Source organism: Ixodes scapularis, unplaced genomic scaffold (assembly GCF_016920785.2).
Source record: "Ixodes scapularis isolate PalLabHiFi unplaced genomic scaffold, ASM1692078v2 PGA_scaffold8__174_contigs__length_109621045, whole genome shotgun sequence".
Taxonomy (NCBI): Eukaryota; Metazoa; Arthropoda; class Arachnida; order Ixodida; family Ixodidae; genus Ixodes; species Ixodes scapularis.
This window is the reverse complement of record NW_024609883.1, coordinates 44,004,106-44,021,453: the sequence shown is the minus strand read 5'-3', so window position 1 is coordinate 44,021,453 and position 17,348 is coordinate 44,004,106. Positions and strand designations below refer to the sequence as shown.

Sequence of the window (17,348 nt, the reverse complement as noted above, 5' to 3'; positions counted from 1 at the left end):
GCTTAAACTTTGGCATTTAGTTCCAATAAACGGCTCCGTTTAGTTCGGGCCTACCGTTCGCCGGAGAATGAGCATTCGGTCAGACATAATTTATTTTTGTTGTAAAAAAAAAAAAAAAAAAAAAAAAAAAAAAACTGTACATTTGTTTTTACATTTACATTTTTTTTAGCAAGATTCGTTGCATCTGCCATGAAATGTGAACCAGATTAAGTTATTACATTATGTACTTCCGTGACGTGAACACCTTTCAAGAACATATATAATAAAATTTACGTACTACCTTATTTAACAATCAGAAAGAGATACGATTTCATCCATGGAGGCTACAAAAATGAGGTTTGTAATGACTCACCTGCACATTTTAACATGGCATGGGTGATGTTAAAGTACCACCTCTCTTGCAGTACTGTTCCGGTACTATAGCGGTACCACAAAAGACATTAGCAGGTCGGCAGGGGTACTACTTAAAGGGATACTTCAACGATCCACAATATCCGTAAATGACAATCGCACGTTTGTATTTTGATCCTGGTGGCTGTATTTTTCGTTATAAACGGCCCACTCTGGCAAGCGCTCGGAGAAGGCCCAGCTTAGAGGACGTGACATCCAACGCAATCGTGACGTAGGTCGTCTCAAGACGAGCAAAGCTACGGCGAGGCTGACGTCGAGAGGATGGCCTAGTCGTTCCAGTCACCGAAGCGGCTGCTTTTGTACGAATTTTGAGTGACGGGTTAATCTTCTAGGGGGACAATAGCGACTACTGCGACACACAAAAGGCATTCTCGGGAAGAGGGGAGTTCCTCCTTCCCCCATTCTCTCGTCGTGGCCGGAGACGAGACAACCTCCGTCACTAGCTGTCAAGGTTCCTAGACGAGCATTACAAACGAGGCGTTAGCGACATCCACCAGGTGCTCTTTGCTAATCGTTTAATTCGTTTTAAAATTCCTTTTCGAGACTTTTTTAACAAGACATTGGTATGTTCCATGTGATACTGCTCTTTTGAACACATATAGACCAAAAAATGAGCGCCGAAATTTCGTTGTAGTATCCCTTTAAAGGGGCACTGACACCCCAAAGGTCGTATTTATTTTTATTGTCTAAAACGATGCAAGTTGCAGTCATAGACACGCAAAAAAAAAACCGCATCGCCAAAAAAACTTTCCTGCGCGCGCGCGCCTTTTTATTTTTGGCGTTTGATTTTCCCGCCTCCCGTCAAGAATCATGAAATTTAGAAGCTTTGTAGGCGACATCTCTATAACATTTAATTACGGCAATCCTAAAACATGTTTTTTAACGCAATTGCGAACCCACTACGGCCTTTCTTTTTGAAATACCAACGTTACTAAATACCAACGTTACTTACCAACCAACGTTACTAAAACACTCAGTTGGGAAACTCGCCGTCGAAACCTGGGCCGCTGGCGTCCACCGAGACCGAGCTAAATGCGACAACAGCGCCACTCTTTATCGTTTGTCTGTACTGTGGTCGCCTTGAGCTTTTTGAAAGCCTATTTTTGCGTAAAAACAAAACGGAAAAGACTCTGTTTGCATGAAATTTATTGGAGTTTAGTACCAAATGATGGGCGCGTGATGTTTTTATCATCTTTAGTTCGCAAGGTTTTGCGGAACAATTAATATTGTTCTCATACAACCATGCCTCAGCGGGCCTTTCAGGTAGCGCGTCCAGACCTAGGTGCATTTTAACTTCGGCAGTTGAGCTAACAAAAGTGACATATTGAGCTTCCGGCTCAGCAACACTTCCTTTGATTTCCTCCTCCCAATACTCTAACTAACAGTTGAGCTATCGGCTTCGGCTATCGGCTTCAGCCACGTGACTTTCTTTCTAATAAAAACGATTTTTCTATCTATCTAGTTGAACGCGGCGCGGCGGCGCGTCCGCTGGGTTGACGGGGGTGGCACCCCTGTAACCTCTACCGCTGTATCTGCTCTTAGAGCCATAATAGAAGTCACGTGCAGTTCCTCGAGTGGCCGCTGCGGTAGAAATGGTGGCGTTGTGTTCGTCATTAGCTTAGGGTGCCTAGATGTCTGTCTGTCTCAGGGTGAAGACATTCATTGTTGCCTGAATATGCCAGCGCGTGACGCTCTCGCGCACCCTTTGCGTGACTTGGGCGGTAAAATGGCGTCTATGCATTAGCCAAAGCTACGCGCTCGAGCTGAGTGACACCGGATCGCGCGCACTTCAAAATGCATAAAAAAACGATTGGGCGGAAAAATGGCGGAGTTGGCAACACTCAAGCAAAAGCGCGCGTGTGTATGAAGGCACTCTACATTAGCTCGGTGATCGGAGACAGGGAGACAGATTGGGGCCATTTTTTTAAATCTGTCTCTATGGGAGTTTCCCAACTGAGTGTTTTAGTAACGTTGCCTCCAACGGAAAACAGGCGACACGGCTCAAAACCGGTCCGCCGCAACGCCTGCTCTCGCTCCTTTCCTCCTCGCTTTGGGTCGCCATGGCAACAGCAGGAAGTGGTGAAAAAAAGTGGACTCACAGGACTCCGCAATTTTTGACGTCAAGGCGCCGATCGCGCGGGAACTTCGAATTCGGCATTTGGATATTGTTTTTTTACTTCACAAATACTGAATTCCCAAATTTCAAATTTCGAGGGTAATGTCCCGGCACCGCTTTCAATCGTTTCGTATAATAAAAAAAAAATGATTTTGATGTGTCAGTGCCCCTTTAGGAATGAAGATGCACAAGTTACACAAAAAGACGAACAAAGGGTAAGATCATAAGGAAGGCTTAGCTACATTTCATATATTGCTAAATCGAGAATAATTATACACTGGATGGAAATATTCCTCGGGTCTAGCATGCAATGTTGTTTATAAGCTACGCAAGATGCGGTTTAGTGCTTGTGTTTCTTCCCTTCTTTGCTCATTCGGTCCTGTTGAAAGCCCGAGGCACCGAAATGCCTTTGAGCTGCCGCAGCATGTGCTCTGCACCGCTCTCCTCACCCTATCTATATATCCAGGATTGCACAACTGCATGGAAGGGCATTTGAAAACGGCCATACTCTTCAACGATGCGGCACTGACGCTGCACCTTTCCTTAAGTTCTGCGCCAATTCTGTAACCAGCAAGCAAAAGTGGGACTCAATAGGTAACCAAGGGAGCTTCCAATGTTGTACGCCTTTTTAACATCGACAGGATTGCGCCTATTCGAGGAGGAGGAGGAGGAAGATGCCGGATACAGGTGGAGAAAAACCGGAGGTGCTGTTTTACATATGAGATGTGGTTGCAATACTCCCTCCCCTCTCCTCCCTCCTCCCCCTTCCCAAGCAAAAACAAAAAAGGACGAGTAAAAAAAGAACGAAAAGTAAAGTAAAAGTATGGAGAGGTACACACACTTGAGAAATGTACGACAAACGACTCATTTGGGCCGTACGTCCACAGCCCTCTAGCAGTTCCACACGTACAGTGCGCCAAAGTCTGCAGCGACAGTACAGCCCTTGGATTGGACCGGTGTGCTATACTGTTCTATCCCACCCAAACATCCAACCAAAGTGGTCCCGAAACGGCAAAAAATGACGTCACGCGAGCCGCCATGTCATGCTGTCGGTTGTCTGGATCCTGGCAGGGACGTCTGTCAATTGTGTGCCGCCAGCGCAAGCTTTCTACGATCGGCAAAGCTTGGGCGTCTCGCGAGCCTCGAGTTGTGTACACATGCAAACAAAGCATGGCAGAAGGCAGCGAACACATGCCGAAGGCCGGACATCCGAAAGACTTCCTACCGTTCCCCTAAAAAATGTCTACGACTGTCACCCGGACGCGATACATGACATGCTGGAAAAGGCCCCGACAAAAACTTTAAACCGCGTCGGCCGACCTTCAACTTTTTCCTTGTGGGGCGGGCGCGACATGGGGGTGTGAGCTACTACAGTGGAACAGTGAATGGGTCAGAGAACAGAGGTTTATGCACGACCTTCTTAGCACTTCCTAAAGAATGAAAGGCAGCTGGGTCGCTACAAAGTCGCCAAATACCGCGGATGAAGCGGTAGGTTGCGATATTTGTCGAAAACAAATCCTTGCATATCCATGCGATATTTCTTATTTAGGCCATCGACGCCTCGCTGGAACCATATTATCATGCAATGTAATTTTAGTTACCTTAAAAAAAAAAGGTTGCAAAATGATTTACACTTTGCCGCAGCCTTTTTGTTTGCAAGAAGTCAGAGCGATCCAAAATTTTTCATTCTGTTGCCAGATTGCTATTACTCAGTTATTACCGCATAAACTTATCACCAAACACAAAAAAAAAAAAGACGCTGCATGCTTTTTCTTAGCATTAGCATTGCATGAACGGAAAACCACTCTTTACAACAGGCTTCCAAACGACAGAGTGCACTATCAGTGAAGTATTGTTCAAACACATCATCTGCTAAAGCCTATATAAAAAAAAATATATATATATATATATATATAAATCTTTTATTTGAATGTTTGTCTGCTCCTCCACTTAAAATAAATAAATATGGATGCATTGAAACTTTAATCAGGCAGTCACAATTCTGACATTTTATTTTTCAAACAGAAAAAATACAGTCATTTTAAGTTAACGACAAACTGGAATGTGTGTGCATCACTGCCGCCAATGGCTTGCAGACAGCGAGCTAACCAGACGCCTTTCATCCCGACAGCGTCACATTTTAAGGTAAACAAAAACAAGCAACCCTAAATGTGTGGAACACATAACAAACAAAAACCTTTGGCACGTGCTAGGCAGAAATGAGGTGCATATACCTAGTCCTATTTGGGACCCCAATGCACTCTGGTGACACAGGAAGAAATAATGGAGCCTAAAAGAACCTATGGTACCATGTTGGGTACAGACTTGGCCGCTTCTTCGCCAGCGTGAGACAAAAGATGAGCAATCAGCCGTGCTTTCCTCTCCTTTGGCTACGCCACTGGTGACAGTCATACGAAACTGACGACTCTCCGGCATGACAGTATGTCCAGGCAGTACAGGTACACCATACTGTAGTACTTGTAGGGTTCATATGTGTGCCCACAACCGCCTCAACGCGCGCACACACACACGCTTCTCATTATTAATTCACTTCTTTGTTTTCATACTTACAGATTGCTTTCGAAGGTATCTGAAGTAGCATTGGGGAAACGTAGCGAGAGCTTTCAAGACGTTCCGATGGTTCCGATTTCAAACAGCCCAACAAATAAAATTCACAACCAGAACTATACTGAAGTCTTGGTCATTTTGGTCTTGCAGTCGCTGCAGCGTTCGCGGGTTCGCGCGTTCCCGCTCTGCGTTCTTCGCGTTCCCGCTCTGCGTTCTTCGCGTTCCACGCTCCACACATCGGCAGCACCGGTCAGAGACCGAAACTAACCGAAACACGAAATGCTAGTAAAGTTCCATAATGCGTAAATAACTATGATCGACACGTATTGAGCTTCATTAAACATTTATTTAAATTTTATTTTACAGATATTTTTGCGAGGCAAGACGAGAAGTCAATCCAACATAAATTAAAAAAGAAAATGGCGGATGAAATGGTTTTGGTTTCGGTTCAAACCTCCTTGGTTTGGTCTCAGCTTTTCAACTGCTGCCCTCTTTCTGTCTATCCTTCGCTACTCCGAAGAGAGGCCGCACGACAAGCTGTTGCGAAGCTTCAGTCAGTTGAGCTTCGTTGGTTTTGCGACGAATATACTGAGGCAACGCGTTTGGCTATCTGTCCAAAAAAAAAGAATATACATATATTTACTCTAAAATTATGCCAAAAATAAAAAGAAAAACTTGGCAGCTATAATTTATTGAGCCGCCTGCTCAGTCATGAAATACAAGTAGCTGCCAACGTTACTAGATTACCTCAGTTGTGGAACTCCCGAGTCCACCTCCCTTAATAATAATTGGGTTGTGGGGATATTTATACAGCGTGTAGTTGGTCTGCCATTAAAGTTGCGACGAGTCACACGCTGTAGATGAGCAATTTAGCCAGTGCAGTACAACCGCTAGCCTGGGGTCTTTAACGTGCACCACGCAGTAGTGATACACGCCTTCGTATGAAGCGCCACTTAGATTTTCGTTTCGTAATTGTGTGTTCTTGAATGCCATCTGGACTCTGTGCTTCGAAACGTAGGTATTCCATAGAACGCACTGCAGTTACCAGAGCAGCCGTCTGGCGCATCGAGCGACGGGAGGCAAGTCGTGGTAAGTGAGGGTTGTACTGCTCATGGGGGGCAAGCATCGTCTATGAACAGTTCCGTAACTGAGCTAACCTAATGTTAGTAACTGATAAAAGTGATATCAGCATGACGTGGTCACATACCCATATTACAGGACAGCTCTACGACATAATTCATTAGAAATAAACAAAACGGGCTGCATTTATTTTATTTTATTTTTGTCGGAAATTTGCACATATGTACGGAGCAACGTTACTAAAACTCTCAGTTGGGAAATTCATCCTTGAAACCCGGACTGCTCCCCGTCCACTGAGACCAAACTATAAATTAAAGCCCCTTCATGTTTCAAAAGTAGCGCAAGCTGCGTCGATGCACGGGGCACATATGCAACGTGCAGCCCTTGGGAAGATCATGGCAGCACAGTGCAGCACCGAGCTAGATTTCGGACGCCATGTTCTTCCCAGAAGCGGTGCGCAGCACATGTCTCGAGCATATCCACAACAATCAATGGCGCCACCCTTTAGCGACCAGTCAAAACATGAAAGTTCATTTATATTGCTACCGTAAAGTGGCACTGCGAGATGGCACCACCGGCCTTTACGCCACTCGACTTGAACCAATACATGCAGACATGCAGTACCCGGAGTGGCCGCTGCGGGAGAAATGTCGGCATTGCGATCGCCGCCATTTTGGTTCTCGAGTACTGATTGAAGCCACTTTTACAGCGGAGCTGTTAAGGGCTAGTTTCCCCAGTATCGGGTCCGCAGGCAAAAAAATGTTGACACAAAACTCTGGACAGCTACCGCCACCTATGAGCGACAGCAACCTTTCCGGCCTTTCCAATCTGGCTTGCCGACTTGCGGCCGGTCATTACTTCATTCCCACCATAGTACAGCTTCTCGGGTCTTCCTTCTTCACCAGAGTAGAAAGGCTGAAAGTTTTTCAAAGCAGGCTCTATGGCAGTTTCTCGACCGAGTTGTTCTAGTAATGTTGGTACAGAGCTGTACCACCACTATGTGACGAAACAGCGCAAGTCGTCCAGGGACTCTAAACTCGTCAAACACAAGGTATGGACCAAAGTTCACAGAGCACACCGATTACACTATCCCACAGTGACTTCGCACTTTTGTTGCCGGCATCCAATTGGCGCTCTTCGCAAACTTTCGGCTCCAACTTACTATTTGACGAGTTTAGGGCCTCAGAAGATATGTCACACATTCACTTCTGCTTGAGATGTCGAAACTTATTATTTCTTGAAAACAAGAAACAGATGCAATTTGAGAAAAACACTGCATATCTTGGGAGTGTTAGCCAACGCAGCCTCGTGTCTTTAACTGGATGAGCATTACCTTCATGGGTGCCATAGCATGTGGAAAAAAAAAAATTGTACCCTTTACAACATCATAGGCACAAAAAATAACTGTGCAAGGGTACATCTTTTAAAAAATAATTGTCATTTACAAGCAAGACAAAGTATGTAAAGCAACCTTACAAACATGCATTAAAAGAAAAAGGTGAGCCATATAGGCCGAGTAATTTTCTCATCAGGAAAACTAAGGGATTCTACATAAATTCCTAGGTTTAAGCAGTTTTTCTTTTGTTCTTTTTTAATGGCAATGCATTATTACGGGTTATTCAGAGTTTTCTCAAGCATGCTGGCATAGAGAATATCAGTAAAAGGGTATTTGTAAAAATCATTATAAAAAATGCAGCAAAAAAAAAAAAATAGTTCAGTGGGCTCTAGAATTATGGCCTCGCAAACGTTCACCTGGCATCAGCGACCGGTTATAGTACATCCTCGCATCGAGGAAAGTGTAATCCCACTTTGGAATTTTGATTTACTAAAAACCCTCCCACCCAGGCAAAGCTACGACTCCTAAACTCTGTCCTAGATTAGTGGATTTGGCACCCGACCGCTATCCAAAACGATCCCTAAACAGTAGAAAAATATGTTACAGCAGCCGGAAGCTTGCGTCGTTGGCTTTCGCAATCCTGATGGCCAACTTCAGAAGTGACCGGCAAAAAAGAAGAGGAGACACGTACATCGCCGTAGCATCCCAACCGACGACGGCACGAGTTCCCATCGACTACGGGGCAAGCTACGCAGGACAGGCGTCTGTCGTACACACTCCCCCTACAGCGCCACTGCCAGGTCTGCAACAGCGTAAGACAGTTACGATGTCCACAGGCCAAAATCAAGGAACCGAGAAAACTGTCCGTCTCTTTGGTGTATCTGAAAGGTGCTCAAAGTGCATGGCCCTCCGTGGCGGTGGCGTCACAGTGTCACCAGACTCCCAGTGTCGTGTGACATTACATCACGCGACGTCGGGACACATCACGTGGCGCCCAGTGTCACATGACTGGCGGTAAAAAATTGGGTCACGCGACCCTCACCACGCGATGCAACGTCAAGCCATGCGACGTCGCAATGTGACGCGACATCAGTGTCGCGCGACTTTATGTACACGATGCCATGGTGTCGCACAACATTAGTGTCGTGCGCCATCATGACGTTGCACGATACTACAGGACACCGTGACGTCACCAAGGCTACGTCCCAGGCCCAGGTACAAAAGGGCCCAATGCCGGCCTTATAAATGCTACGCATTCAAAACGAAGGCACCTAGACCTGTCTACACGTTGTGCGTCCTCCGAGTGTGCCTGAGCTTGGCCACCCTCGACCGGAACACCTGCGGGCACCAGTTGCAGCCGTAGGTCCGCTCCCCAGTGTGAGTCTTCATGTGGTCCAGGAGGGTGCCCTTGCGCGCAAAGGCCGATTTGCAGACGCCGCACGTGAAGGGCATCTCGCCCGTGTGCCCACGCATGTGGACCAGCAGCCCCACCTTGCGCCGGAAAGTGAAGGAGCACAGGGTGCACGCGAAGGGCTTGTCCCCCGCGTGGGCGCGCATGTGGACATCGACGTGCTTCTGCGACTGGAAGAGCAGCTTGCAGACGGTGCACTCGTAGACGTGCAGGCCGGCGTGGCTGCGCAGGTGGAGGGTCATCTGGGCATGCTTCGGGTTCACGTAGGGGCACTGCTTGCAGCAGTAGCCGACACCGTCCACGAAGGTGGGTGGGGCGTACTGGCCCACCACGCTTCCCCAGCAGGTGCCTGGCAGAAGCAGACGACAAAATCCGTTAGGAGGCGGGCAATTCAGTTATCCGCACCAAAAGTATTTTTGTGCAAATAACTTCGTACCCCTGTGGCGGGAAGTTACGATGTATATGCATGCTTTCGGAAGATATGTTTGTTGCACTGGGCGTTCTAGTCACTGCAACGGTGTTTAGGCTGTGCATTTACCTCCGTATATTGTACTTTAGTTCAGCTTTCGTTTTCAAAACAGTTACGTTTCCTGGCAAGTTGCTGAACTCAGAAGTGCAAAATTTTTAAAATAAAAAAGCTGTCCTATTAAGCACTGCCTGCACCATGTCTATCACAGAGAATGCAAACAATGTTGAACGAGGCAACTTATACAAAAGGAAAGCTACATGATCAGCTGCAGGGAACAATGCAATAATGGACGCTTGCCTCAGTTTGGGTAAACAACATACAAGCGAGACATCAGGGCAAGTTACTAGACTTTGACTCACGTTTATAGTGTATCACTGTGAAAGTTGCAGACATGAGCCTGCAACATCTCAATTTCATATACTGTAAAACCCTTTATTTTCGCAGCCCCTATTTTTCGCGAATCGGTCACAGATGACATAATCCCGACCACTAAATTTCGCGAATTCCAGATGCCTGCATTAAAAGTCTCAAAGACCGAAATCTTCGCGCGCCCTTAAATTTCGCGAATTCAATTCGTGAAATTCGCGAAAATCGAGGGCTCGCGAAAATTAAGGGTTTTACAGTACTATACAGGGTGTTTCTGAAAACGTGGCCCAAATCCCTCCTGCAAAAACTATTCATCAGACAAAAAAAAAGTTTATGCCGTGGTGGTTTGTGTCAAAGGGCCCATTAAGAAAAATTATTAGCATTCAGTATAATTAAGCAATTAATTACTCTTCAGTCATTAAATTTTTCATTATTAACTTTAGAGGCATGGTTTCAATTAGAAACTTGCTGGGAATCATCGAAAACTACTAAATCCACCCACATAACAACGATATAAGACATGCACAACATTTTACAACGTTAAAAAAAGGATGTCTTAATTTGGACGCGTTTCTAGGTTCCGGTATCTTATCGGAGCACATCTGTGCACTAGCAATCCCGCTCACCATGGCCAAAACGCGTAACGTATGTGCGCCGCCACGCATCACACCCAGAAGAAGTTAGATAAGAAATCCTCCAGACTGCCACATGACGTTTGCCTTTCTAATGTCGGTGCCATAGCGGTGCATGCCTTTCTAACGTCGGTGCATGGCAATGCATGCCCATTGCACGTCTTGGCCACGGCCGGGCGAGAGGGGGATTGCTGGCACGGAAATGCACTCCGACAAAAAAAAAACGAAACCTAGAAACCCATGCTGCACGTGCCTTATATCATTGTAATATGGGTGGATTTAGTAGTCTTGGATGGTTCGCATTGTTTCTAACTGAAACCACACCTTTAAAGTTAATAATTCAACTTTTAATTACTAAAAAGTGATTAATTTTTTAGTTATACTGAATGTTAATAGTTTTCTGGGCACTTTGGCACAAACCACCACGGTATCAACCTTTTTTTTTGTTCGATGCATATTTTTCGCAGGAGCGATTTGGCCAGTGTTTCCAAAAACACTTTGTATAAGGTACACATGCTTTTGTGCAAATAAGATGCTAGATGAGGCCATGTGCTCATGCAAGTAGCTTTGAGAGTGTTATACACAAAGTAATAAACAGAATACAGCATACAGTTATACCAATGGCAGTCATAATCAAATTGTGCTCTGGTTATTCAGATAGCATTCACACTGCACCAAAAATTAACAAAATCTCAAGAATTACAGACTTTCAAATCACTACTTTCATTTGCTTCTGAAGAAAAAAAAAATTCTTGAAAATCAAAATGCATGAATTGCAAAGCTCAAATGTGTTACGGGAGTTCATGTGTCATCTTCCTGATACATAAGCAAAGTTGACCCTGACATCCATATCACGTCGCCATAATCCATAAGATCACATGCAAATTAATCTAAAAATAAAAAGGATGAGTGAGAGCTTGTTACAAATTTTGCCTGCATTAGGGAAGCAGGCATCGCTAGTAACTTCGTGGAAAGCATGACACAACAAGGAGCATCACACAGTCACTAAACAAGCAGCAGCAGAAGATTGACAGAGACTTTTGCAATAATAAATCTTCTCTCGGGCCGAAATGGATGGAGTCTACGGACGACGCAGTTTAGTAATCACTCCCGAACATGGTTCACAGAGTACATTGTACAAAGCTTTGAGCAAACAAGCAAAACGTGACATCTTCACAATCCTAAGAACATTTCTGCGAGTCTTCGGTGGTGTCCAACTCCAGACTTTCATCTCCGACTGGAAAGCGTAGTGGAAAAGGTCCGCCTGTCTTGAGGATCGGGAGAAAAACCGGAACAGTTCAATGAAACCCGCATCTCGCCATCCAACAATGCTTTACAGATGATTTACTTCCTATGTTTACTTCAATGCAAACAATAATTGTGCTACTCACCTTCGGGTGGAGAATATAAATGAGTGCAAGACGCACCGAGTCCAGAATCAAGGTGACATTTCCTGATCCTGACGCCGTGTCTTCTGCAGCGATAATCTCGCACCATATGAAGCAAAAAGGAAAGGCGATCAAATTAAGAATTATGTTCAAACGATTTGGGTACGATCGAGTGCCTTGCAATCGTCTGCGACTGTTTTAGATGAGTGAGGGTACAGGGCATACTGGCGCGTTCTATCTGAGAGCTTCACAACTTAAAATCTGCGCATAACTAGGCTGAAGGTTTTGTGACACTAGCAAGTCTGTGCACTATGATGGGAATTATTTCAAGCACACGGTGAAGGACCGAAAGAGTTGGTCGTGGAAATATAGGCGGGTCGGAAAGGCTCCACAGGACTACCCAATAAAGAGGCGACCGTGAGTCCTCTCGTCGCAGTCCTCGAACCGTGTTCATCGCAAATATCAAACGGAGGAACCGGAGGAACTTGCAAAACAAAAACAACGGTTTGGATTTGGGGCTGGATTGTTTTCTGTCGCTCCAGAAGACAACTGTAAGCCCAGTAAACATGTTTTTTTTTTTTTTTTTTTCAGTTCCCGGTTAATCATTACGATCATTACGTTTAAACTCAAATATTTTCCCCAAAACTTGGCAATCTAAAGAAGAAGAAAAAAAAAGCCGGTCATTTTAGTTTTTTTTTTTCCGTTGACTCGCTTGCATGAATGGATAAATGTTACTGGCTATACCCTTTGTATCGGGTGGTAGCTTGCGCCACCTAGCCTAAGTCTAAGAAAGACAAACATTTGATTTGATTTCTCGCGCCCCAGGATGACCTTCGGGGGATCGGGCAAAAAAACTAAAAACATCACCCCCGCCTCTTCCCCCCGGCGAGGGAGTCGCCAATTTTCCTCTGGTCAGACCTTGTCGGCGTTACCCCCGCACCGGACCCACTGGGAGACAGGGTTGAGACTTTGGGCCGGAGCCACGCGGGAGGGAGTCCCAATGTTCCTCTGTCCCGCCTGTCCCCAGCTGTGCTAGTTAGTTCTGCATCATTCAATTTTCCCTCGATAATTTCCACCAATCTTCTAATCGCCTCTTTGTGACTGTAATCCTCTTCTCCTCCGTCCCTCCATCGTCTCCAGCAAACCCCAAGGCCCCGGCCAGATCTGTTACCCCCTCAGGGAGTGCAGGACGAAGCCCCGTGCACTTTAATAAGGTCGTGCGAATATTCTAAATTTCGAATAGTAGTTCCGAATAATACACTATTCGATATTCGCTTCGAAAAGAACTGCACTATTTGCGTTTTTCGAAGTGTTGATAGCGGCGGGTTAGCCCCGTTGAGTGCGCTTCTCACCAAGCACCGCTGCGCTGCGGAGAAACAAAACCCGCAGAACTGAGCTCCGTGGGTTTTGCTTCTCCGCGTTACTTCGGTGCTCGGTCACAAGCGCACTTAACGGGGTAACCCGCCGCGATAAACAATATCGTAATTGCGTGCACGGAAAAAAAGCATACATTCAAAGCGGGATGGTGCGCCCGTGCCGATTGTATTTGAAGATAAATGGAAACTTTGTGAATGTCTATACCTACAGTGTAGTAAAAGTTTCAAAATTAAACTTTTATGCAAGAGTATACTATGTTAGGCAGAGAAGCTTTTACAACCTGTGCTTCATCATGCGCGATTAATTCTTTTTTAACTTAAGATTCAAGAAATAATATTTTATATAGCAAGATTTGTAAATTCACTCAATCGGTATAGTTGGCCATCTCTACAGGATTCATTTTATGTCAAATCCGTCGTTTACTTGCCATCCCAAGACACCAGACCTTCTGAAGTCACAGTTCATAAATATAGATAAATTAAACTTAGCTTATAAATGAACAAGTGGAATAACCTTCACAAGTTTAGCTGGGTTTACGTCTAACCATTATGCAATGGTAGTGAAAGGCGTGGAAAAACTATTCGATATTCGAATCGAAAATATTCGGCCAAAACCACTATTCGCTTCGAATTCGCTTCGAACTCAAAATCCACTATTCGTACAAGACTACACTTTAATACCAAGTGCTCAAGTGTCTCACTCTCATTATGGCAAGCAGCACATAAAGTGTCTAACTCCTGAAATTTAGCCCTATACGTCCTCGTCCTCAAAGCCCCCGTTCTCGCCTCGAACAGCAAAGAACTTCCTATTGAATTGTCAAAAACATTTTCCTTTCTTATGTCCTGCTTTCGTGACCTGTACACTGTTAGAGCTGATTTATCCTGCATTCTTTCTTCCCACATTTTCCTCTCTGCCTCTTTCACCCCTTTTTTCACTGAGGTAGTCTGTTCAGCCCCATCACCAGTGTGTAGATATTTAAATGTAAGCTTTCGGGTTCGGTTTGTCCATTTTGTGCTTAAACTTTTCATGTATAAACACTTGAATACCTTCCGTGCCCACCGCATATCATCCATTTCGGTCAACCTTTGTTCAAATTTCAACTTACTAACTGCCTCCCTGCTCTCAAAAGACGACCATCCCATGTCCCCCTGTACTCCCTCATTTGGTGTTTCTCCATGCGCTCAGTGCCAGCCTGCCTACGCTTCTTTGTCGAATTTCTAATCCTGATTGAACCTCTGATTTCATGCACAGCACTGCATTGCCAAAAGACAGCCCTGGCACCATCACTCCTTTCCATATACCTCTGACCACTTCATATCTATTATAGTTCCATAGCGCCTTGAGCTTCATAATTGATGAATTTCTTTTCCCTTTTCTAATTATATTCTCCTCGTGTTCCTCTAAATATTTTGTTCCCTCATTGAGCCAGACTCCCAGATATTTGTATTTTCCTACTTGGTCTATTTCGATGTCCTGTATCCTCAGGGGTTCCCTCTTTTTGTCATTAAACACCATTACTCCAGACTTTTCTCCACTAAAACTCATGCCCAATGTGTCCCCTTCCTCTCCACATATTCCAGCTAGTTCCTGTAACGTATCCTGGTTATAGTACTATGTCATCGGCATACATCAGTCCTGGTATTACCTGTACTACATTTCTCCCTCCTTCCATATAACTCACATCAAAACCTAAGTTGCTCTGCTCTAATTTCTTTTCCATTTCCCTGAGATATATCATGAAAAGCAGAGGTGACAGTGGACAGCCCTGCCTGAGCCCTCTTTTTATCGCTGCGGGTTGTGTAGTTTCTGCCTCCCATGCTATAATTACCTTATTGTCTGTATACACCTGCTGAAGAAACCCAACCAAATATGCATCTAAGTTATATTCCCTCAGCTGGCTCCAGAGTTTTTCCTGGCTCACATTATTGTACGCTCCCTTGATGTCCAAATAAGCCAACCACAAAGGAGTCTGGTTCTTCATTGCTATTTCTATACATTGTGTGGTGACGAATAAGTTATCTTCCAGTCTTCTATCTCTTCGAAATCCATTTTAGAGCTCACCCAATATTTGATTTTCTTCTACCCATTCCTCCATTCTCCGCTTTACTATCTGCATAACTAATCTGTATAGAACTGAAGTTACCGTTATTGGGCGATACGACTAGTGTTGTCTTTGTTTCCTCGGCCCTTATATATTAGTCTCATTTTACTCAGTTTCCAATCCCTAGGCACCTCTCCTCCCATAATTATTTGATTTATTGTATGTCGTAACTTCAATTTGCTTGTTTTTCCTAGTGCCCTAATGAGTTCCATAGGTATGTCGTCTGGGCCTGTCGCTGTACCTGCTCGAACCTTACTTTCTGCCTTATCCCATTCCCTTGCGGTCGTCTCCATTGTTACCCAATTCTGCTCCTCTTCTATGCTGCTGCTGTCAGTGCTATCCACCGTCCCCCTCTGCTCAAGCTGGGAGAAAGCCCCTTCGATTGTCTGTCTAATATATTCCCGTGCCTCTTCCCCCTCCACTCTTCTCCCTTCCTGTGTGGTTAGCACGTGTTGGAAACTATCTGTCTTTCTCCCTTGCGCTTTAATATGTTCCCAAAACCTTTTTGCTGCATTCCTATCTTTTTTATTTATTTCCATCATCCACTGCACTCCTGCACTCCCAATTTTGGTCTGTATTAAAGCTGATGCCTCCCTTTTTCGCTCTTGGAAATTTTCCCATTTTGATTCTACCTCAGTTGGCAAGGCTCCCCTTTTCTTTGCCCACCTATGCTCCCTAGATGCCTCTTGGCGCTGCAATATGGCTGCTTTGACCTCCTTATCTTACCAGCTATTTGGTTTGTGTCTTCGTTTTTGCTGTCCTCTTTGTTTAATTCGATGCTCCTCTAATTCTCTTTTAAAGATTCCTATTAGATCCTCATATGCCCATTCCCTTTCTGGTTGTTTCGATACTATGTTCTCAATGCTTTTCGATACTTTTTGTATTTGAGCTTCACTCAGTTTAGGTTTACCCGCTCGTTCCTGGGCTTGCTGTTCTGGTTTGGATGCACCAAATTTAATCTTAATTCGTTTGTGGTCACTCCCTAAGCTTTTTGTTCCTTCCTCATCTATTTCCATACTTCCTAACCTGTCATACAGTTTGTGGGACATGAGGCAGTAGTCTATAGTTGAGTGCGAGTTGTTTCGTTCCCACGTTTATTTGCCGTCGCATTTTACTTGAGCATTCACCAACACTAGGTCAAGGGCATCACAGAAATCTTCTAGCAACTTTCCGGTTGTATCTGTCAATCCATCAAACTCTTCTAAATGGGCATTCATGTCTCCTATGATAATTATTTCCTGATTAAGGCCAATTTCTCTGATGTCCCTTGAAATACATGTAAAGTGTTTTGAATTTTCCTCCCTCGAGTCTTTTCCTGTTTTCAGGTAGGCAAATCCCAGAAGAGTGTTGAGGCCTGTTACTCTACCATTCAACCATAAGTGTTCTCTGCAGCCTTCACTCTCTCTTTTCCAGTCCTTAACTAACATGCCCAGACCCCCGCCTTTGCGTTCACCTTCCCTCCGGTTGCATCCCATCCAGGAGTAGCCTGATATGTATGGTGGTTCCTCCTCATCTCTAAGGTGCGTTTCTGCTACCCTATATACTGTGAAATTTTCAGCCTCTAATTGCTCACCAATCTCCTCCCACTTTATTCTGTTTCTACCCCCCTGCATGTTTATGAACCCTATATTGAGCCGATTCTTTCTCTTATTTTTTCGGGGCTTCCTCCTGCTGCTCCTGCGGTACTCACACCCAGTAACTTCTTTCGACTCTGGTACCGGTCCATCTTCTCCCGCTATGTTGCCATTTGAATGAATGAATGAATTTGGGGTTTTTTGGCGCAGCAGCAACTCGGGCCATAGTGCGCCAAACACATGGTGAGTAAATATCACAAGACTCGGCGGCTAAATTATACATTGCTAAATTTCACTTTACTAAAATCTGCTAAAGGCGATTTAAAATACCAATATTCTTTAAGAAGTTGAACACTTGTGTATGTGGGACAAGAGGCTCGTCTCCGAGCAAAAGTGCCAGGTGAAACGGAATATGCTCTCTAAAAAAGATTGGGAAGTAGGTGCAGCGTTCGTTATGAAATTGCGGACATACTAGAAGGATGTGGAGTATACTTAAAGTTTCAAAGCAGTAATCGCACA

General features: G+C 44.8%; 1 protein-coding gene across 1 annotated transcript; it reads right to left on the bottom strand.

Annotated features, from left to right (window-relative positions):
- Window positions 1-7,873: 7,873 nt before the first annotated feature.
- On the bottom strand, window positions 7,874-9,317 carry LOC8028651 (gastrula zinc finger protein XlCGF9.1; the record flags this gene model as incomplete). Its single annotated transcript, XM_029967161.3, has 1 exon — window positions 7,874-9,317. A coding segment is annotated over one exon (525 nt), but the record flags the coding sequence as incomplete, so codon positions are not given.
- Window positions 9,318-17,348: the final 8,031 nt, after the last annotated feature.